The 18,205-nt window shown below is 38.3% G+C and overlaps 1 protein-coding gene across 1 annotated transcript in view; it reads left to right on the top strand.

Annotated features, from left to right (window-relative positions):
- Positions 1-18,205, top strand: part of LOC135072976 (insulin-like receptor) — an 84,167-nt gene that overhangs the window by 34,758 nt on the left and 31,204 nt on the right. The window contains exons 3-6 of the mRNA XM_063966986.1: positions 16,862-17,036; positions 17,394-17,505; positions 17,594-17,731; positions 17,918-18,074. Of these exons, the coding sequence (XP_063823056.1) occupies positions 16,862-17,036; positions 17,394-17,505; positions 17,594-17,731; positions 17,918-18,074 (582 nt within the window). The remainder of the gene's footprint in view (positions 1-16,861; positions 17,037-17,393; positions 17,506-17,593; positions 17,732-17,917; positions 18,075-18,205) is intronic.

Genomic DNA, 18,205 nt, shown 5'->3' with positions numbered 1-18,205 from the left:
GTATACCGGCTAATTTTATCGCGCTCCGCACTCGGCTACGTAACTATCTTGTTTGATGAGGCTACACTGTTTGTTTTGATTTCGTTTGCCTAAAAATAATGTGATTTGTTTTAATAAATAAAATAGGTACCTAACTGCAGTGTTGCCAACAGCTACCAAAGGCTCGTAGCTAGGAATTTAACAGAAAGTTGCTAGATTGAGTATTTTTTTCTCCCTAAAAAGTAGCTAGAAGTAGCTGAATTCCGAAGTAAATAAAATACTAACCCCCTTACTAATAAAAAGTTACACAGTTGTTGAACACTGTTTTAAAATGACATTTCCATACTAAACGTCACTTTAAAACACTGATCAACGAGCGTGTAAGTTTTATTAGTAAGGGGGTTAAGAAATAAAACACTGAAGTTAATAAATCAGCTATAAACTTTAATCAACTTAACTTTAATACTGTGACTACTTAATTAACAAAAAAAAGAAGACAATATTTTGATTATCTACCGATTTAAGTGAGTCGAATCGTAATTGCTAATACTAATTTTGTTTGTCGGGTATGCCGCTACCATAAGTTTGTAAAAATATATCATAATCAATAGTTGCTAGAAAAAGTAGCTAAAAAGTTTAGCTACAAGTTAAAAAAAATTGTAGCTGCCTGACATCAAAAAGTTGCTAAATCTAGCTATAAAGTAGCTAAGTTGGCAACACTGCCTAACTGTACAATATTACATTACGTTTCCAAATTCTACGCGAGTTCGAACTCCGCCGCCGCTAGATGATTGTGAACCCACTCTTAGAACAAGCATATTTAGCTTACCACGAGGGGTTAACGGGACTATTAGTAAATTTCTTTAATTTTTCATGATATGGAATTACTGAAATTCAGTTATGTATTGGTTACCATCACCGTGCAACCACAGAATAATAATAAGTACTACCAGGCCTGTTCATCTCCGCGAGTTTACATCGAAAACAAAACACGCACGATGGCCCACCTACAGTATACTATTCGACAAGGCCTCACATACGAGCGAACATTGACTCAAGCACGCGTATTCTTGTGTATGATGGAAGAAAATAAAGAAAACGGTGTAACTACTAAATACTGTGCAGTATTTAACTGCCTAAATAATAATAAAAACACAGAATGTACTTTTTTAAGTTGCCTCAAGACACTGAGAGGTAAATAAGTAGTTAATATTATTCATGATAATTCATGCTAAATCATGTATTTCCTCCGCCCATTTTCCGCAGTTTGGCACCTCACGTCACATCATTTTACCGAAGTCAGCCCTTCGGCTTCGGCGCAGTGCCGATCACTGACGGTTGTCAACAAAATGATGCTTGACTCTTGAGACAGGCTAAATTACACCATATTGTTAATGACATTGAGCATACATTCTGTGGTAGGTGCCAAACTGCGGAAAATGGCGGAGGAAATACATGATTTAGCATGAATTATCATGAATAATATTAACTACTTATTTACCTCTCAGTGTCTTGAGGCAACTTAAAAAAGTAGGTACATTCTGTGTTTTTATTATTATTTAGGCAGTTAAATACTGCACAGTATTTAGTACACCATTTTCTTTATTTTCTTCCATCATACACAAGAATACGCGTGCGTGAGTCAATGTTCGCTCGTATGTGAGGCCTTGTCGAATGGTATCCTGTAGGTGGGCCATCGTGCGTGTTTTGTTTTCGATGTAAACTCGCGGAGGTGAACAGGCCACGCAGAATGCAGAATGCACCTTTACAGATTTTGCATGCAACGCAGAATGCACCTTTACAGATTTTGTCTTGTCTCTTCTGCCTAGGATTACTAGAGAGAGATACGAGAACAGCAATGTTAGCAATGCGATGCGACTTACGACAATCATAAAATCCCATTTTATCGATCGGTGGTTGGTCCTTCTCACGATTCAACAATTTATTTAAAGACATACTATTATGGCACCAATTAATCATAAATACACCGAAACCACCGAAAGTTCCTCAAAGTATACCCGAAAAAGACGTATTGCATGTTGATTTATTGAATTAATGAACTGTTGTTATTGGCGAGCAACAAAATCGAGCATTTCTTTCATTGATTCTTTGTAAAAAGGTGTTAGCGCGGTTCCCACACTCGCACCGCGGACGACACGCGGGCGCGAGGTGAACGTGCCGGTCGGCGTCAGCGGCACGTCACGACCGCGAGCAAATGCTTTTTCGGCGCTCGCTATTTCCGCAACAAGTGTTGTTTTGAAGAGACAAGAGAGAGGCCCAAGCGGGCGGGCGTCAGCCAGCGTCACGGCCGCACCGGTCTGCGCTCTCACCTCTTCGCGCCTCTAACGAGTAACGACCAGCCTCACGTCGTGCCCATTGGATAACAACACATAAAGGGCACTTACCATAACTAATTAAAAGTTTAAGCATAAACTTACATGCCGAGTATAATTAATGAGCTACAGGTGTGTGTCGACTTAAATGTAATGGTTTGTTACAATGGAATTAATTGAGAATTTCAAAATGTAGATTAGTAATTATTTTACACACACACAACGCGAACGTTGCCTTTTACATTTTAAAACTTCAAAGAACCACTTAATTTTTCTGTCAGGCACCCAGCACCACCCAGACAGGCATATAAAAGTATGTGTACGATATAGGATATCTATTGAATCAATTGACAGAAAGCATTATCCTGACCTGGGAGATTGATTTCTGTATTTGGTTTTTGCGCTTTTTCTCAGTGGACAATGTCAATGATGCACGTTACCGCTACCTAATACAACTCTATAAATTGGGGTCATTATATTCTTGCAGATTATTTCGCAATGGTGGACAACCACTTTCTATGAAGCGTTGGAACAGGTACTAAGTTTTTTTACAGCTATAAATTTAAATGCCTTCTTACAGTAGTATAATATTGTGTTTATCTGAGGTTGCTAAATAATGTAGTTCTCGAGAAAACTAGATTACTGTACCATACTCTACCATATTGGTCATTCACCTTTACGAGCAGTCATGTCAAAGATAGTATGGTCAGGCCTGGCTCACTCCGCGCGGTACATCCGATAATTACCTACAGCGAAGCGCCCCGCCGCCGGGTATTATATCAGTCGAGTGTCACGCGCGCGCCCCTCAGGACGCTGGCGTGCGTTGTAGTACCTAATTCTATGATCGAAGTATTATTTAAAAATGGGCATAAAGAGAAAGAAATATTATTGTGCGGCGTTCGGGTGTTTAAATTCGAAAAGAAATCTACCGGATTTATCTTTTTTTTCGCTTCCCAAAGATGCTGAAAGGTATGTTGGCCATGTAGGTAATCAATAATTCTTAGGATAGTATAGGAACCTAACCTACCATGACTACTGCTCAGAATGCGTTCGTTCGTTTCAGCCAAAAATGACGTCCACTGCTGGACAAAGGCTTCTCCCAAGGTTTTCCATAATCAATGCGTAGGTACTTACCTACATACGTACCTCATTACAAATAAGTAGATTAATTATTTTTTTACTAGACACTACTAGACAGCAACCCTAACAGCGTAAGAAGAGTTCAGAGGCACGCGATAGAAAGAGACAAAACTTGTAGGTGAATAAAATTGTAGGTACTTAGTGCTGTGCGAGCTGAATTCCACTGTATCGCGTCGTAGCAAGACTCGCATTTATTTAAATCGTCTTGCGGAGTAATCCTTCTGTACCTGTACTATTACTTATTCTGTGGTATGGTGTAGGCACGTCATTGTCGACTGTTGTCGACCAATAACCGGTGCGCACGCCGCCCTGTCCATCACTTACTCTATCTACCTTAATGAAGACTCATTCAGTACATTACTCATGGTAGTTTTATCACAAACATCACTTCCTATTTACCAAGTTCCGGAGTAATCTCCTAGGTAAACGAATAATTATAATTCTTGTAGTGTTGGGTGCCTCAAACCTATTATTATGGCTGATGCGGTGGCTGCTCTACACAGTCACGACGATGAGTACTGGAGAATCTAATAATATCGCCATAAATAGTGCTGTTGGATTACTAATGTTTGGCCAAAAAACGTTTCCCAAATTATCACATCGCAAACAACGTTTCGCAAATTTTCATTTGGCAAATTCTCATTTGGCAAAACAACTTATTGCAAACTTTTAATTCGCAAATGTCGTTTTTGGCATATTATTGTTTAGCAAATTATTGTTTGGCAAAGTATGTTTTGCCAAATGTTTCATTTGGCAAAAATATTTCACGATAAACTATTTACAAAATAATTTGAGTGGTGCATAGAATGGAATATAAATTAGCTTGTGGTTATTATTTTGTTTAGTGAGTAATTAATATAAAATTTGTTCTAAATTAATTTTCTTATTTCACAATTTATATCGAAATTTCCAAAATAGAGGTGATTCTAGCGCTCGGCGGCCGCTGCCGCGGCACGCTTCGCTCGCCTTCGCGCATTAAGGGTCACTGTTCTAACCTAACCTAACCTACTATTTTCTGCAATACCTACTTTTTGCAACCATACTATTTTCTGCAATCTCTTTGTTTTACATAAAATTCTTGTGAAAACCATGATCATGTGCCTTATGCTTTGATTTGTGGGTAACAGTGGGTAAGTATGTGAAGTGTCAATTTGACCAAACAAATTATTTGGGATATAATATTTGGCAAAGTAAAACATTTGCTATATAAACATTTGCCAAGTAAAATTTTGCCAAATGATAATTTGACCAAATGAATTAGTTGCGAAAAGTACAGGCTAAAAGTTCATTTGGGAAATGAAACTTTGGCGATAAGTTGTTTGCGAAGTGAAATTTGGCGAAAAGTGATTTGGCCAAACGGAAGGATACCAGTGCTGTTATTTGCTTAATAAAGTAAGAAACGACTTGTTTCATAACCGGTCTAGAGTATTCGTGAGGAGTCGGGTGGTCGGTCGGAGCGCGAAGTGGCGCGGTGGCGTGGTGAGAGGCTTGCAATCTGCACTGACGTGCATTCCGAGCGCATTCCGCAGCCGGACCCGGCGAACGACCTAGCCACGGCCTCCGACGAGTCCGCAAATATGCACGTCGATTGGAATGTCATCGTCTATGCCAGCCAGTAAACAACATCATTAAAGAACGTTTATTAAACAACTGCCGGCTATTCACATAATTAATCCGAGTGGATACCAGTGGTTCCACTTGCTATATGTATATTCTACAATAAACAAAACATCTAAAATAGTCCTTTATAATTCGGCCAGCCCTAAGAGACACCAAAGATAAATCTTAAAATCAAGAAATACCTTGAGAATATAATGTGTATTGTTGATATATTTTTGATTTTCCTGTATTCAAAGCGTGTAACGCGGACGCAGATTATGGAGCTCAAATACTTGCTTGCTTGTCTTGGAAATGAAATGAGTTATAAATAAAATTCTCTAGGAAACTCCTAAATGCGTGAGGTATTGACCGGGTGTTAGGTGGGAGATTGGTTATATTTCAAGCTGTTGCCCTCAAAACGGGTATACCCTTTTCTTTTCATAATACGTTTCCGGGTCGTCGACCGCCAACGTGCGCGACCTTGTCGACTTGTTATGGCCCTTTCCATGCTGCCGCTGTATCGTAATAAATAACAAGATATATTTACGCAGTAATGATTTATGGAAGTGGTACCGACCAGTGTTGGCGGGCCGGAGTCCGGGAGTCGGCGATCAAGCTAGCCGTTAATGAGTCACCGGAGCAACCGGCGCGCACGACGTAAACACGATCGTTGTGCCCTGCGAGGCCATCGCGCGCAAATAAACGCGCCTCACATGGGTGTATCGCCAACTGTTTTTGACGCACTAGTAGCACAACAATAATCGTTAGCCAAGTGTACAACTACCTATCTGTAATCTAATTCTATCCATTACAATTAAAATAATGTCTAAATACGAATGAAGAAACAATAAACTACGGTGCAGGCAGGGACTTGTTGTATTTGTTGTGTCCATTCCTCAGATCATAGAAGGGATCTGAGGTCCATTCACTCTCAGATTGGGAATTAAGTTTTTATTTATGCATAACAAGGGTATTTAATCACAGTCGCACCTGGTGTTGGTACTATTACTTATTCTGTGCTGGTGTTAAGTAAACAAACAGTTTATTCCTATTCCATCCATCCATCCATTGTCATTAGTCAAAGTAAATCTAACATTTTAGATGTCAAAAATTACGTGTGCTGTAAAAGCTCGTTATGAAGACCGCCACACTTGCTTTTATTATTGTATTATCATCAAACAGGAGTTAAAGCGTACAATATTATCACTCGAGTTTATGAGTACAGCTATTGGTAGTTGCTTAATCTGCTGAAATCAGAGTTGGTTAAAAACTACTAAATTAAAACTAACTTTTGAAGATGAAAATCTGTGAAACACCACAAAGCAACACAGCTTATTGGTTTATGAAACTCAGTTATTTGAACACCCCCAAGATACTTTAGTAACGTGAGACAGTGAAGTGGTCCAGTTAATCCTTAATCGGACTCTTACAAACATCGTATATTTATATTGTGTCTTTGGACTCTTTGGAAAACATAAACCCCTTTAAGTATAAACTATGATAGCCTTAAATAAATAAAATTACTCAATAAAACAAACAATAGAGTTTATGATAAGAGAGAGACCAATAACAGCGGAATTTTACAGTTTATGTAGGTATGAGTTGAAATTATTTGGCTTCAAGTTAACTTTTGAAAGAAGTTGTTGAATTTGATAAATTTTCTGACTACTGCCATATCAAAATACTCCTCGATTTTGTATTGTGTTGTGCGTTACGCCGATAAATATCCGATCATATTTATTTTTAAACGTTTAGATATTGAAGAAGCAGTAGCGGCGTAAGGGGGGGGCGGTAGGGGCGGTCCGCCCCGGGTGCCAAGCATCAGGGGGTGACACAAGTCGCACAGATAGTACTCACTGGCGCATCTGCATGGCAAGTTAGCGGTCTATGTCATGATACGGGGGGGTTTGTCTTTCAATCTTCGAATCGGTAGGTAGGTAACCCCAAAATCCAAAATCCTGGGGGGTACCAGGGGGTGTGTCTTAGGACTTATGACGGGGGGGGGGGGGAGAGGGGGGGGGGGGTTGATCGCCACGGGTGCCAACCCATGCTACGCCGCCACTGTGAAGAAGGTACAATAAAATTTTACACAACTCTCACTCAAGCCAAAAGTCCCAGAGCAGAACACACGTTTACTTCGAAGCAAAAAAAAATAATCGCAAATTATTTTGTAAAGCTTAATAAATAACTTAATGCTTTCGCATATTGAAACAGTAACCCAGTAGGTGTTCTTTACTTACATCCTTTGAACATAATAATATGTAATTCTTCAGGTATAATGTTGTCAAAAATGGAATTTGGTTGGATTAGGCTACCATTACCGCGGCATCTATGTGGCATGCGTAAATAAATAGTGGGTGAGCGGAATTGGTGGGTTGACTTCAAAGGCGGGTCACGTCGTCGGTCGCCGCGCGACGCGCCGCACCATTTTTATTACATTCCCCGAATGTCGCAGCAGAAAGCCTATCCTGCCGCCCCCGAACATCATGAACAACGTGTATTGCACACGTAATCGCTACCTAAAATATGTTCCGCCTACATATTTCAACCTTTTTTTGGGTGTGATTTCATTGTGTATGAATTCGACGAATACTGGCACATTTACCTTACATTTCCTATCGTGTTTTGAACGTTTGTTTGATTGTGCGACAGTTTAAGCATAAAAAAATCATTTTAGTATATCTTTATAATTTATGTAAGAAACGATAGTCCAATGTAGTCCTTCTACTAACTCTAACTAGCCATCTTTATGTGTACTTGTTCGACAATTTGGATTTTAGGAAAAGGTTTACGTATAAGTAAATTTTCAGGTATCAAAGAGGACGTTTGTACACTTTTAGGCTGTATTACATAAGCCATTTATGTATAATATACATTTATTTTATCTCGCGTACTTATTACATATTTCTACTATAAGTACTACCTACTCTCGTTGCCAAGCTAACCTATATTAAATATTTAGCAACCAGAACGATAATTTTGTTCCACTTTCCAGTTACGACTGCGTGTTTAATGTTAAATTGATTATGTTAACAACGTTAACGTGGTTTGAGAGCATCTATTTTAAATTAGGTAGATCATATTGTATTACTTTACTTACCAAAACAAAATTATTATTTGACAAACCCTTAAAAGTCATTAGGACAACGTTTACTTCTGACGAATTTTAAAATCTACATGAATAACAATACATTTCTTCTACATCTTGGATCTATAGTTCTATACTTTTCCGCTTTCAGTTTTCAGAAATGCCTGAAGTAAAATAATGAATACGTATACAAATACATGTACATTTAACAATGACGAAACATCCCTGCGACTATAAATATATTTTACGACTATTTCGTCGACATTCAATTACCAAAATGGACACAACAAAGTAACGTCGGCCATCAAAATATGACGTTCGATGCGCGTACGATCGTGAGAGTGAATAACATTAACTGATGGATGTTTGTTTATGACATAAAAGTCATTGTCAGAGGGTCATTACTCATTAGAGCTTTTGAAATAACATTATTTTATCTACTCTACAACTACAATGTTATGGCTTATCTATACTTATAATAAATCTGTAGAGAGGTCAATTCTGTACATGATCAAAATATCGAATGCTCAAAATATCGAACGTTCAGAATATCGAACGATCAAAATATCGAAAGTCGATATAGACGTTTTTATTTAATTCATCTACCTTGCTCGGCTCCGGTGCATGGTTGTGTTTGGTCGTACAGTTTTGTTTTGCCAGTTAATGTGTGCCTGAAAAGTTTATAAATTTGGAGAATAATGTCCGTGGGGACCTATTATAAGCCTAGCCTGTCCCAAAAAGGAAAAACAGTCCTCATTTTGGAGGGCTTTGTAATGGCAATGAACAAAAATGTTGATGAAACATTCTATTAGTATTGTACACAAAAATATAAATTTAATTGTATCAGTACGGCAATAACAACGCTTCAGCAAGGAGCCGAGGAACATTTGTTGAAAAGTTGTACGACCAAACACAACCATGCACCGGAGCCGAGCAAGGTAGATGAAATTTAATAAAAACGTCTATATTGACTTTCGATATTTTTAACGTTCGATATTTTGATCGTTCGATATTTTGATCGTTCGATATTCTGAACGTTCGATATTTTGAGCATTCGATATTTTGATCGTTCGATATTTTGATCGTTCGATGAAACGTATTCGATATTTTGATTTTCGATCATTTGTCATTCGATATGGCGTAGGTAACCCAGATGAAGGGGGTAAAACGGGGTCCACGAGTACGAAGTCGCGGGCGGCCGCTAGTCTATATATATAAAAATGAAACTCGTTTCGCGTTGTCACGGCATCACGTGTGAACGGCTGAACCGATTTCGATAATTCTTTTTTTTAAATGTTTGTGGAAGTCCAAGGATGGTTCTTACGGAAAAAAATATTAAGAAAATCTCTACGCTAAGGCGGTACGAAGTTCGCCGGGTCAGCTAGTAAATAATATTATTAAAGAAACTCCCAAGCAACGTTAATATTTATTATCAAAATAAACTTTACAGCTTTCTGAAAATGAATAAGGGAAATAATACCTATGTCGTACTCGTGTCGTATCACCCATACTTCCTTCAGTTCACTAGTGAAATCCAACTAGCTAGATCATTGAATGCCCTTCTAACATTAAACTAATACCCAATCAATGCAAATAATAATTGTGAGAGTTATAATGATAGAGTAGTATTTATTTACTATGCCAGTTGTAATTTTTCTTAGGGCTATGAGAGGATAGGTAATTAAAATCGTTGGCTTGGTTGTTTATAGTAGCAGTTAATATTGCTAGATAAATTGTAAAACAGCCGGACGGCTGACTTCGGCGCCTACGCATGATGTTTGCGCGATGCAATCATGCAACTCGGGTCCGCATGTCCGCAATGCTGGGCTAATCAAAAAAGTTTAATTCTTAACTCGATATAGGTATGTATTCCGTAAATTAATCAAATCTCTCTCAAACTTCTCCTAAGTTATACTCACGTAGAGACCAAGCTACATTTAATATTATAGGTACGCATTGATAGTAAACGCATTAAACTATAAAACATATAACTGGTTTTCTGGGCTTAATAAATAAACACAACTGACTCTACATTATGATAACGGTATTTTTATTTATCGCGTACGCGATACCTAACAGGATTACGAATGTCAAATACTCACATTGTAGGTACCTAATACAAAGGTTTTAAAAGTTTAAGTACTGTTAAAGTTAATACAATTTTATAATGTGTTCACATGACAATGTGCATATTATGAATGAACGTGCGATGGTCGTATGATCGTATTCGTACCACACGTCGTAACATGTGAGGCGATCACTGATATCTTCATTCAGACACCGGAAACATAAATCAACGTACCGAGACGCACCGCCAGCGCAGCGAGGATCACACCTCCTAACTTCGACTCATAATCCGCCTCAAGCGTTTCATTTCGTGTTCTACATCAAGCACGTCACGCTCACCGACTTTCGAGAGTAGAACTGGCTAGACCAAAAGCATTCTAGATAGATAAGTGTAACAGGAATCATAATGTTTCGAGCCTGAATGTTTGCGCATTAACCGTGCAAGAGCTAAGATCCGAAGAGTTAAATTGTTTTGGATTAGCGGACGTCCGCTCCACCGCGCATGTGGGCAGGCGTTCGATGCAGTCGGTGAATGTCTATGAACGTATTGGTTTATTAAATGTAATAGTGACAGCAATTGTTGGTAGACGAGCAGCTCTATTTGCAGTGAAAGTGCAGTGAGTCACGCACAAGTCGGAAATAGAGTTGCGCTCGCGCTTCTGCGTCGGCAGCAGCATGGAGCGTGCTGTGACAATTGACAACTTTACCTAAAGTAATGTAATATAAGCATTAAACAAACTAAAACTTATTCCATTTTACTAACAACCCCGAGAACTAAAAAAAGAGCAGGATTTAATACAGTTTTCCTATGGCCAACTAATTACAGTTAGAGCCTATACTTGGGTAATTCTAGATAGACCCTGTATGTAATGTATTAAAATTAATTTATAAGGGGATTTCCACTTTTATAACGCTTGATTATTAATCGAACCGATCAGCAATGTTAAAGCAAACAGCAGCAGAGAAAGGTCTGTTGTCATTGACCTAATAATTTAAAACGTCAATTATAATACAATAAGTCTGTACATATTTATGAATTATTTTATACTGTATTGCGGAAGCTTCACGAATTAATTGCTTAATTATTTACTTAATTAACTGCTTTTCCTACAGTAATTCGTATTTTGCTGCTCAATTAGTCAACGGGCAGTGCCTTTTATGTCATAATGTAATTCTATGATATGCTGCAGTTGTGTAACAGCATCATAACAATCCATGTCAATCTACTGCCGGTTTAGCGATTATAAGCTTGTAAGGACTCTATAAACAAGGGGTCATCCATAAAGTACGTCACACGTAAAGAGGGGGGGAGGGGGTCGACAAAGTGTGACATGGTGTGACAAGGGGTGGGAGGGGTCCTAAGTTTCGTGACATCACATTTCTAGAGGTACTTACTAATCGCGTAATTTGAAATATAAATTAAACTAAAAAATACCCCCACCACTTAAGCACAACTCCGTCGAAGTCGAAAACCTAGGAGAGTTTTAATGGGCAACCAATGAAGCCATTAAATCAATAAAATCTTTTGTAGGAATTATTTGAGATTTAAAATCTAATTCTACTGGCCTATAATGCCGCCAAATGCACCGTACCTCGCGCGTGATTTTATTGTTTCTATTTGTTGCTATTTTTTTGTTAATTTAATAATTTTTCGATGTGAAATTGCAAAACATGTGACGTCACACTAGGGAGGGGGGGGGTCTCAGAAATGTGACCACCTGTGACAAGGACGGGGGAGGGGTCAAAAAATCATGAAATTCGTGTGACGTACTTTATGGATGGCCCCCAATTACAATATGTCAAGTAGGTATCTCTACAATATTATTTTCCCAGTAATTTATTTTTACACCTCCGTGTCATTGCAATATTCGTGCGCGTGCTATTTAATATTTCGTATGCGGTTGTTGCTACTCTCTACCGTGATTTCCGTACTTTCTGATTTATCTGTCGCTGTCACTCATGCCAGCGACCTAATATCCAGCTCGCTATGAAAATAGAAGTGAATTGTTGTCCACATGGATGCGATTCATTTTCTATTGCGTCTGGAGTCGACGCATTCAAAAGTTTGACACGATTAGATGGTGTTTGTTTATCAATGCTAGCAATGCTGCAAATGCTGCAATCGCTGTTTCTTAGACAATGACAATTCCACTTATCTAGGTAGGTACTTTCAATTTTATCAAGTTGCAAAAATATTTTTGTTCGTAACTCGGAGAAGTTAACGGACACGAATTGACTACAGGGCTCTTTGCTTGGATTTATACAATTAGTCCAGTCAATGAATGCTTTAACGACGGTGTAGAGAGAAATCCCTGGAACACAATTTCTGACCTCGGGACTTTATTTAGACTAGTTAGGAGGTGAACATAGTAAAAGTCCCCGCCCTTAGCCCTTGAGCCGGCGGGGAGAGGGGGGTTTAAAGGTACCACTTTTCGGTTTTTAGCTTAATCCTCGGAAACTATGCGTCCTAGTGACATGGCTACTATGAACCAAAAAAAGCTTATTCAATTTGCTACAGGTGAGACAGTCAAGTTTTTCTATATCTTGTATAGTTTTCGCGGCATCTGCTCTAGAAGGTCTGTAATATTGGAAATTTTAATTTTGTCTTACATGTTCCCATCAGGAGAAAATCGACTAAATCAACATTAAGCAAATATTATAGACATGCGGGAGCATGTTAAGCCTAGTTCCAGGGAGGGGACTGCATCGTGCGTATATTTAGACGAACTAATTGGAGCCACTTTTGACTCCTCATTACTCAAAAAGCACTGTGCATTAACACTTCAAATTAGGCTCATGTGTTGAGACTTGCAAGATAAACATCAGCTTCAAATTTCATAAATATACCTCAAACGGTTATTTAGGTATTGACGTTCAAAAATCGACATTTAGGACACTAAAATCTATGTATCACCTGTGAAATGTTAAAATTTACTGGTTTTTTATTTGTTCCTTTGTATTTACACAGCTACCTATCTGGATGCCAAATTTGAACCGTCAAGATCATCTGGAAGTGGTTAGAATTTGGTCTTATAGGTCAGCCATGTGGATTTTTAGACGTCAATACCTAAAGAACCGTTTGAGGTATATTTATGAAATTTGAAGCTGATGTTTATCCTGCAAGCCTCAACACGTGAGCCAAATTTGAAGTGTTAATGCACAGTACTTTTTGAGTGATGAGGAGTCAAAAGTGGCTCCAATTGGTTCGTCTAAATATACGCACGGTGCAGTCCCCTCCCTGGAACTAGGCATAACATGCTCCCGCATGTCTAGAATATTAGCTCAATGTTGATTTAGTCGATTTTCTCCTGATGGAAACATGTAAGACAAAAATAAAATTTCCAATATTACATACCTTCTAGAGCAGATGCCGCGAAAACTATACAAGATATAGAAAAACTTGACTATCTCACCTGTAGCAAATTGAATAAGCTTTTTTTGGTTCATAGTAGTCATGTCACTAGGACGCATAGTTTCCGAGGATTAAGCGAAAAACCGAAAAGTGGTACCTTTAAACCCCCCTCTCCGCGCCTGCTCAAGGGCTAAGGGCGGGGACTTTTGGTATGTTCACCTCCTAACTAGTCTAAATAAAGTCCCGAAGTCAAAAATTGTGTTCCACGGATTTCCATCTATAATGCTTTATTGACTGGACTAAATATTTTTTTACTGCCGAACTATACAATAACGGGCAAATAGAATTTGATATCATTTAGATAATAGATAAACTAAACTGCCTACGCAATGCTATGTACCTATCCACTTACGTCATTGAGTCAGATAGTATATCGTATAATAAAATTAAGTACATACATAAATAATATAATTCAATGACGTGATTGTAAGATTGTATAGGCACATGCATACTCGTACATCTCGCTCTATTGCATTACTCATTGTTTATCCTGCAATCTACGTTGTAGGGTGATCTGAATGACTTTCATTTCATTTTATAGTAATCGTAAAAGTGGCGCAGAATGCACCATTAATAACTCGGCTGCATATCTTCTGTACCACTAAACGCAAGATTGGGGAGTGCCTACTAAGATGTTGAGTGCCTATCGTTTAATGAGACTTCTTGGCGATGCGGCTTTCCACCAACTTTCGTTCCTTCAACAACGCAGGCTGAACTAGCTGAACTGACTAAACGTTTCAGGCTCTACAATTTCTGATAGGCCTCTCTTATGTAAAAACATAATTAAATCTGAATGCCGCTTGATGACCTGTAACAACCTTGCTCTGAATATGATATTGCTATATTTGAGAACAACGCAATAGTGCAATTGCAGTGTTGCTTCGCGATCGCTCTGCTTCGAATGAGGCTCTATTGAGTGGTACAGGGGTGAGGGGTAAGGGCGAGCGGTGAAGCTGTAGTGGCGGCGTAGTACGCGGCGCGGGTGTAGCGTCAGTTGAATTGCGTTCAATATTAAAATGACAGTTCAGTTACTTTTAGCTCGTCACCAAACGAAGGCATGGGAAAAATACTCTTTTCACTTTAGGTATATTATCGTGTGTGGTTATCACGATATGTAATAAATAACATATCGTCGCAAAAGTAACAAGGCAAATTTTAAACACCTTCACCGTCAAGTGAAAAATATTTGTAATCCTACTTAAAATAATAATGGCTCTACCATTCTTTAATGTAGTCTCGTTAAAATGTTTATTATTGCGCACTATGACTTTGTGGTCGCTGTCATCAATTCGTCATTGATAGTTAACAAATCAATCAAGTAATTATTAAACCAGACTGGCTTGACTTGTTTTAAGGCATGTCGCATTAACCTTACGCGCCATTTTTACGCAAAAGTTGTACATCTTAGTTAGATCAATGACCATCACTAGTGGTATAATACAATAACATTCCATGCTCTATAAATACCCGCTGGGGAGTCGCCGAGGGCTGCGGGACGCGGGGCTGTCTATGCGGCGAGTTCATTTGCATCGCAATGCACCGGCTGGCTGTACTATGACGTGTTTTCAGATTTTTGCTACAAGCTGGCTACAATTTTAGACCGATATATTACGAACCCGCGACCTCCGGCAATAGTTGTCTGTTATGTAAACTACTAGGCTAGGAAGTCCTAGCTAATTGAGTTCTTTACAAAACGATTTAACCTGAGTGGTTTGAAAAAATTGAAAACGAGTAGGTATTAACTACACTGCAATGCTGTCGTGTTTCCTGTTTGTCTGGGTACTAGTATGTTTTCTTCCAATCGTAGTTTGCATCTTATTAATATTTTATCGTTTTGTAGTGCATATTTTTGATGGAGCCGTGGTAATATCATTTATAGGAACCTATTTACTTACATCATGGATTTATACGCCGTGCGACTTTACGAGATTTAGTCATGCCGCATTGTTTACTTACATCGAAGCGCCATCTTGAATTACAATCCCGCGCTTTTAGTGCGCATGCGTGTTTCATCCAGCCTATCCCTCGCTCTTTCAGACCAACTCTTGTTACTCGGCTCTCCCTCAGTGGAGTGTGGCAGGCTTTTCACCCGGGGGGGGAATTTAGTACTCACAAGAAACGACGCAATTCTGCACGGCCTTGCTCGCCTCTTGTTTCACTCATGAATTATGATCAGTTATTTATACGCATTGACGCCGTTTTAATTGTTATTAGACCTCGAGTAAACAACGTCCGCCACTGCGGCTAATGAGTTTCTTACTTGCTCGTGATGTTAATAATAGTTATAAGTAATTAAGGAAAACATCAGCAGATATTTTCACAACAGCTAAGGAACTCTACTTAAATCCCAAATATACACTCACTAAACTGATATAATAATATGTATACTTACTTTGTCAAATACTTTTTTTGAGTATCAATGACTCTACCTTGAGCTTGGTCATGTATTTAATTATGTGATGATAAATAACATAATATACAGGATGTTTTGTATTGGGTCGTTCGACTGCCGGCCAAGACAAGTGACTTTTTGCGAGACGGAGTTTTTCCATTCCAGTGTATTTCATATTTAGTCTGTAAACTCTACAAAAAAAAGCAAGTCTACATTGGTCATTGGTATATTGTAAACTTTAAAAAACAAAGCACTGATGGAAATGAGGTACCTAGTCTCTAATAGTGTCCAGTTATAAAATTGCGCAATTTATAATTGTTTTCCGATTAGCTATTTTAAATTAAATGATTGTAAAACTAATGAACATTATGTGTGATCCGGAATAATTATTGATTGCTCAGATCAATGGTACGTAACAGCTTAGGTCTATTGATTTCTCATTGGCGATAATTAATCAAAAAGCATGTCAAGCTCGCATGTGGTCTGTTGACGGTTTTGCTTCATGGGGGGTCATTTGTAACAAATATGAGTAAGTGGCTCGTCCGTGAAAACAATTACAAATTCATCAGCGCTAATTAAGTACGTTTATTTTTATTGGCTTAATTACATATATGGTTAGTTGGTTAGGTAAACACTCAAGTTCTTTTGTGCATATAGGTTCGTACTTCATACGTAGGATATTTACTAAACATTGAAAGCTCTATTTTCTACGCTCACATTGATCTAAACTGAAAGGTCAGGGTCCACCTCTTTAAAGCCTTCGACTGTCGAAATATGAATAAGAGAGTTTAGACCTTTCAGATAAACCTTCACTTCGAAATTAACTAAGTATTTTTTTATTTTGTCCACAGTATGTCCATCTTTGGATATAAGAGGCTCCCCGGAGAACATGCAGAAGCTACGGGGCTGCCAAGTGATAGAGGGCCAGCTAAGCATAGTGCTTATGGAGCACGCAACTCCCAAGTCCTTCGAGAACATATCCTTCCCTGAACTCAGGGAGGTAACAGACTTCATCAAGATTTACAGGTATGTGGGTTCGGTCATCGTATAAATTTAAACACAGCAGTAAATTCAATTACATTAATTTTCATCTCAATGAAAGCCAATGAGAATGTTTAACGAAGTGTTGTCAAGTGGCTAGCTGGGATATATTCCACGATATGAATTTCATATTAATATGTTTAACTATAGTCACACAATTTATTTATGTTAGGTTTGTTATAAGTTATAACATTAGTAGTAGGTATACTTTCTCATTTATCGTTTCACCGTCTATTCACACGATTGTATACTTAAATTTTAAGCTTGTTAGAATCATTTTATTTATCTACCTAGTTTGTTTAATAACGTCGACCTGTTTTATTATTGTTTGTTTTGTTCTAGAGCGAAAGGCATACGCAACCTTGGCGATATATTTCCGAACCTGACTGTAGTGCGAGGGTTGCAGCTCTATAAAGATTATGCTATTGTGATTTATGACAGCGCACATCTTGAGGTATGTTTCTCTAACTAATTTTACGTTATCATAAATGTGTATTGTGGTAGAGTCATTATAATAAAACTAATTTATCTTTCTTTTTCAGTCACTGGGACTCCGCTCTTTGACGAAGATTGAACGGGGTGCCGTTCGAATCCAACTCAACGATCGACTGTGTTATACCAACACGATAAATTGGAGTGCGATTGTGAGCGAAAATGATCTGCCTAATATTAAAATCAATGTAAGTATGTGTTTTATGTATAATGTACGTACACATGCGAATTGCAAACTCTGCCTCACTGTAGTGTAATACCTACTTACCAAGAGTGATTTTTTTTTTGCAAAAACATCGAGTTCTTTTTTACATACAGCAGTGCCAAAGCACTAAGACCATACGGTTATTTTAACTGTTATCTGATTGTTTCAGTCCAATTACGACAATCGACTTTGCGGCCTGTGTCCGAACGCGCAAAGCCGGAATGCGCAAAGTAGGAACAACAAGGAACAAAAGCCTTCGCAGAAGCAGTGTCCAGCGGACTCTACGGGCCGTCTGCTATGCTGGGACGACAAACATTGTCAGCATAGTAAGTATCAAACCTTTAATTACATTTTTATTTTATTGGATTCAAATTCTTCATTTGTGCCCTTTTCAGGGCACTTGTAAGTAATTTAGCTAGCCTCCAAAAGTTTCTATAATAACTTTGGAAATTGTGAT

This window comes from Ostrinia nubilalis, chromosome 1 (genome assembly GCF_963855985.1).
Source record: "Ostrinia nubilalis chromosome 1, ilOstNubi1.1, whole genome shotgun sequence".
Lineage (NCBI taxonomy): Eukaryota > Metazoa > Arthropoda > Insecta > Lepidoptera > Crambidae > Ostrinia > Ostrinia nubilalis.
The sequence above is the reverse complement of the archived record's forward strand: the minus strand, read 5'-3'. Positions and strand labels throughout refer to the sequence as shown.